The sequence below is a fragment of the Panthera tigris genome, chromosome E3 (assembly GCF_018350195.1).
Source record: "Panthera tigris isolate Pti1 chromosome E3, P.tigris_Pti1_mat1.1, whole genome shotgun sequence".
Classification (NCBI taxonomy): Eukaryota; Metazoa; Chordata; class Mammalia; order Carnivora; family Felidae; genus Panthera; species Panthera tigris.
The window spans coordinates 29147692-29153691 of NC_056675.1; the positions used below are offsets into that span (position 1 = coordinate 29147692).

The window sequence follows — 6000 nt, forward strand, 5'->3', positions numbered from 1 at the left end:
ATATCTCAATTAAAGCAGGGGGCAAAAAGCCACCAAACCTCATGTTATCTCCTCTTACCTTTTTGTACTTCAACAAGACTTCTGTCACAGTCCCACCAAACCGAACGGTTTTTCTTGGAGGAGAATTGAAGAAATCATTCTCTAACGTGAGCATATCTGAAAGTCTATAGAACCAAGATAATCATACTATTACGCGCAGGGCAGAGAATAAGAAAAAATCAGAAGAGCCAACGTTTACTGAGCCAACATCATTCAGTGGGACTATCACTAAAGCCTCCTAACTGGCTTCCTTGCTTCCACTCTAACCTCCAACGTTCTTCGTTCAATGACCTAACGATCTTCCCCAAAATTGCATCATGCTATCCTACCCTCCCTGTTAGACTCTCCAAAGGTTTCCCACCTCACTTAAAATACAAATCCAAGCTCTCGGTCCGGGTCTTCAAGGTCCTACATTAGTCTGGCCCCTGCCTACCTCTGACCTCATCTCCAGCCACTTAACATACTGCAACCATAGTGTCCTTTCTATTCTTCAAACTTGCCACGCTGATTCCCATTTCTTTTGCTGTTCGCTCGCTATCAGAAACACTCATCCTCCAGATACGGACACAGCTGGACTCTCGTCTTCCCTCCAACTGAAGCTCAAATGTCAGAGAGACGATTAAAGTACCCATCCTCTCTCTCCTGGTCCCCGTTTTACCTCTTCACGGCAGATCATCACTGCCTGAAACCACCCCTCTCCGTTATTTACTGGCCTCTTCACTGTCTTTCCCTCCTGAGATTGTAAGCTCTGTTGAGAGCAGAGATGTTGTCTCTTTTGATAGACTACTGTCTCCAGGGTCTAACACAGAGTAGAGGTGCTTAATAAACACCATAAATGATACACTGCTAAGTGTTTTACAAAGTTTTCTTCCTTCAAATAGAGCAGAGTAGTGGGGGGGGGGGGGGGGGGGGGGGGGGAACCACACCAGTATCCTACTAATGACTCTCAAAGCCAAACCCCAAAATGTTTTATGGGGGTTAAGGGCTTTAAAAGTGGAAGACAGACTGTTAAGAAAACGTGTATGCGGAAACAAATTTCAAACACCAACAAAAAATTAAGAGTCGGTTTGCCATTAATGATAGCATTCGCCTGATGATTCAAACAGCCCAGGGAACTCTTTCCAAATCTACGTGAAGAAAAGGGAGGAATAAGGTAGTACCCAGGCCTGGGACGCTAGGCGGGAGCCCACTGGGGAGAAAAGACCCTTGAACGGAGAACAGATGCATTTTCCCAGCTCCTCTCCCACCTTTACTACCCACTTAAAGGCACGGGCTCACTCTCGAGAACTTGAGATGACCCGCTACCGTTGCTCCCAGGACTCCTTCAGCTCTGCCCCAGGCCCTGTCACATTCGCTTTCCTAACCCCGATCCTGAGCTTTGGCCCCAGATGCTCAGAAGGAAGCGTCCCGGACTCTCACCCGGTCCTCGACGCCCCCAGCGTCTTGACTGCAGACGCTGAGGCTGCCGCATCTCCCGGCAACCGCGTGTGAAGCAGCGGGGCCGCCATTGGGCCCGACAAGCGCGACGACTGCGCCTCTCCCCGGAAGTTGTGGGCCTCCTAGCCGCCCCTGTGGCCCGGAAGACGTGCGCGCGAGCGGCGGCCTTCAGCCAATCAGGAGCGCCATGGGACCGCTCCGTGATCCCGGCGGGCTAGAGCGCCGCCGAAGCTTTCTCCTCCCTGCCCTGCCTCCAGGCCCCTCCTCTCAGTTGGAGGACTTTCCCCGCCTTGCCAGGTGCGGCTGTGAGAGCGGCCAAGGCGCTGCGAGAAGAGAGATCCTTGGCAGCTCCGGCCAGCCCTGAGGGTCCCCAAGGAAGGGCAGGGACCGTTAGTGGACCCCTACTGGTCGGGTGCCATGAGTATTATCTTTTTGGAGTCAAAGCATCCCTTAGTCAAACTGAAGAAACCAAAGCTCTGGTTAACACCAGCACGCAGAGACAAGGGGCAGCCGGGATTCGACCTAGGCTGCTCCACCCAGCATCTAGTGGGGGGGAGGGGGGGGGGAGGGCTCTATACCCTCTGCGCTATCCTCACAGACTTTGGAACTAATCTTATCTTTGCGGAAACTGAGGTTTGACGGAGCGATTTACCCAGAAAACTCAGAGCTGAAATCAGAGAGGAGTCAGTTTTCAAGAGGCGTTAGTCCTTGAACTTAATTTTTTTTTTAATTTATTCATTAATTTTGAGACACAGAGATAGAAGGCATGAGTAGGGAAGGAGCAGAGAGAGGAGAGGAGGTGAGAATCCCAAGCAGGCGCTGCACCACCAGTGCAGAGCCCAACGCCGGGCTCCATCCTGCAAGCTATGAGATCATGACCTGAGCTGAAATCCAGGGTCCTCAGTAGCTTAACCCAATGAGCAACCCAGGAGCCACTGAACTTACATTTTTAAGGGAGGTCCAGGGGTCCGCCAGACCTGCTGCAAGCAGGGAAGGGTCTTTTAGTATAGGGAAGGGCAGGGCCCAAGGCACGGTCGGGGGGAAGGAAGCAGAGGGAGCCCCTCCCCTTAGTTTCTAAGAATGGAAAATGTTGCAACCTTTGGGAACTGTATAGAATTATCAAAAGGACATTAAGCCAGCTACAGCGACTTGTTACATATAAAGCACTGTTCGATTTTGCAACAGTGTAAAATAAGTAACTCTCTGCCAACTCTATAAGGCACCACCATTTCTTACCCCACTGGCTTAGGGTTCCTTCAGAATGTTGGGCAGAGATTTTCAGTGTCCTGAGAGCAGGGGAAATTGTACCCTAGCTCACAAAGATCCCTCAAGACACCCGTTGAAGTGGGAATCTCTTTCCCTCCATCCCCAAAGCTGAGGGGGAAAAAAAATCACAATTCGTTGGAACTCTCATACACTGTCAGAAGTTTAACTCTGCACCGCCAAGCAATTTGACAATTACTCATCCTTTCATTTTTTTCAAGTCTGACATGCACGAAAGAGTGTAAGTTAAGAGCTCCTGGGTGGCTCAGTGGGTTAAGCGTCCCACTCTTGATTTCAGTTCAGGTCATGAACTCATGGTTCATGAGTTCAAGTACCGCGTCAGGCTCCATCCTGACAGCGCGAAGCCAGCTTGGGATTCTCTCTCCCTCTCTCTGTTCCCCTCCCCTGCTTGTGCACTCTCTTTCTCAAAATAAACTTTAAAAAAAAGAGAGAATATAGTTAATCTAAGTTATAAAACATAATAAAATAAATACCTGTGAATGAACGTACCACCCAATTTATGAAACAGAACATTAACCCTTACTATGGAAGCTTCCTGTGTGCTCCTCCCAGGTCCCACCTTCTCCCTGCTTCCTCCTAAAGATAATTACTATCCTAACTTTTTTAAACCATTTCAACTTTTCTTTAGGTAATTACTATATATATATATATATATATATATATATATATATACCTAAACTAAATATATGCTTTTGCTTGTCTTTCCATCATAAAATTATCTCCATTCTGCATTATACCTTCTACTGGTTCATCCCATTCATGTTATATTAGTTGTTTCTCGCCATGTAGCATTCATCTATTATATGAATATCCCACAATTTATATTTCCATTTTCCTATCACCAACATTTAGATTATTTTTTCCTCCCCCCCCCAATTATGTACATTGCTGTGAATATGCTTCTACAGTCTCCTGAATCATGTGTGTGAAAATTTTTCCAAAGTAGAATTGTTGGCTTAGAGGGCATATAAGACATGTTGAGTTTTCCATAGTGGTTGTGCCAATATACATTCTCAGAAATATCTCCTTAAATTTGACCACAGCTCCTTCCTTATTTTCCCAAAGCACAGTGAAGACTAAGCTTCCATGTTAAAAATTTTTCAGCAGAAGCTTCATCATAATATAAGGAAAATCTGAAAACTAAACAGCTTAATTCACTGTTGGGAGTTCTTTGATCATGTCTCTTCATTGAAGATTCTCAATTCAGTTACCCTCTTCCATGGGCCAAGTCATCTTGCCTTTTTTATCCAGTCTTGCCTTCCCTGGAGTCCCATCTCTTTTGGTCTCCAGCTCTAATCTAAGAAGGTAAAGGCTGGAGCACCTGGCTGGCTCAGTCAGTAGAGCATGGGACTCTTGATCTCAGGGTCATGAGTTCAAGCCCCACGTTGGGCATAGAGATTACTTCTGGAAGGAAGGAAGGAAGGGAGGGAGGGAGGGAGGGAGGGAGGGAGGGAGGAACCTCCAAATGAGTAACAGAAAGGCAAACAAGTATTAACACACAGCATGTAAAGACAGCCTTGCCCACAATGTAGTTGTTCTTATACATCACCGAGCACTGTACTTGTTCATAATTGTTCTGAGCTTCTTCATTCCAGGATGAATTTTTGCTTTACTTTCATACACCCAGAAGACCCACTAAACTGTTTTTCAGAAGAGCAGCCTTCCCCTAGAGATGAATTTTATAATCATCCCTAGAATAGTTCTGTTGGTTAAAGTTTCTTGGCCTGAAAGTAACAGAAACTATCTCAAGAGGGCTTAAGCAGAAAAGAATTTGATACTAACGATACACGGATGTCTTAAGGCAACAGAGAGTAATTTCTCATTGGCGAAGTTTGAGTCAAGTGCCCTTCTCTAACTCAATCGAGAGAGGTGAGGTCATAGTGTACCAAATGGCTTCCAATGAATACTTGCTATAGATGAGAGGTAGTTTATTTATTTTGAGAGAAAGCCCGCGTGTGCTTGAGCAGGGGAGAGGCAGAGAGAGGGAGAGAGAGAATCCCAAGCAGGCTGTGCGCTGTCAGCGAAGAGCCAGACAAGGAGCTGGAACTGTGAGATCATGACCTGAGCCAAAATCAAGAGTCGGCTGCTTAACAGACTGGCCCACCCAGGCGCCCCTAACCACTTCTAAGCATAGCGCCCAGTAATGTTAACTACATTCACAATGCTGTGCAACTACGTCCAGAATTCTTTTCATCTGAAACTTGATGCCTCTTCCGAAACAACTTCCTCTTCTCCCCTCCCCCCAGCAACCACCATTCTTTCTGTCTCTATGAATCTGATTCTGTCATATGAGAAATATCATAGAAGTGGCATCATACAGTATTTGTCTGGCTGTGACTGGCTTACTTTACTTAGCTGGATTACTTCACTTCCGTTATTCTTTTTTTCCAAATATCTGCCATGCATAGTCTTTCAGCCTGAGTTAATTATTCTAAATTATAATATAGAAATATAAAATAGACATTTTAAATATAATATAGAAATTATAATATAGAAATATAATACAGAAATACCAAAGCATGGGACAGAAAGGGGGAAGAAATATAAAACAGCTAAAGTTTTTGGGAGTTTTGATCATAAGTATCATACCACCTGAAAACATGCTTTTGCCTATAATGGAAATCTCTAAAGAAAACTACCCCGATTTTAGAGCATTCTTGCATAAATAACCTACTGATACAAAGAAAGAATATAAGAAGACACTCTCAAATGAATTTTATTTGATTACCAATAAAATGTACAACCCAATCAGATTTTAAAAGCCTTGGGAAAAATAAAAATCCTTGGGAAAATGGGAAATTCATGTTCACTAAATGAAATGAACATATAAATATAAATTGTAGCATGTTACAATGCATCGATTGTGTTGACTTTTCTATTAGTTAATGAGGTCACAAAGTAACCTTAAATTCAGAGTTACATTTTCCACTGTCCGTTTCTGTGGGGACTACACTTACTTCCGTCTTCACCCAGAGTTTGTGAGGCATTATTTTCTACTTGGAATTCTCTCACAAGAAGTCTATTTTAAAAACCAACTTTTTTTGGGGGGCGCCTGGGTGGCGCAGTCGGTTAAGCGTCCGACTTCAGCCAGGTCACGATCTCGTGGTCCGTGAGTTCGAGCCCCGCGTCAGGCTCTGGGCTGATGGCTCGGAGCCTGGAGCCTGTTTCCGATTCTGTGTCTCCCTCTCTCTCTCTGACCCTCCCCCGTTCATGCTCTGTCTCTCTCTGTCCCAAAATAAA

General features: G+C 45.2%; 1 protein-coding gene across 6 annotated transcripts in view; it reads right to left on the minus strand.

Moving 5' to 3' along the window:
* The window catches only part of RRN3 (RRN3 homolog, RNA polymerase I transcription factor), a 31046-nt gene extending 29464 nt beyond the window's left edge, over positions 1-1582 (minus strand). For all 6 annotated transcript variants that reach the window (XM_007087335.3, XM_042971705.1, XM_042971704.1 and 3 more), the window contains exons 1-2: positions 1459-1582; positions 59-164 (exon numbers count right to left, since the gene is read on the minus strand). In XM_007087335.3, the coding sequence (XP_007087397.2) occupies positions 59-164; positions 1459-1547 (195 nt within the window). In that variant the 5' untranslated portion in view covers positions 1548-1582. The remainder of the gene's footprint in view (positions 1-58; positions 165-1458) is intronic.
* Positions 1583-6000: the final 4418 nt, after the last annotated feature.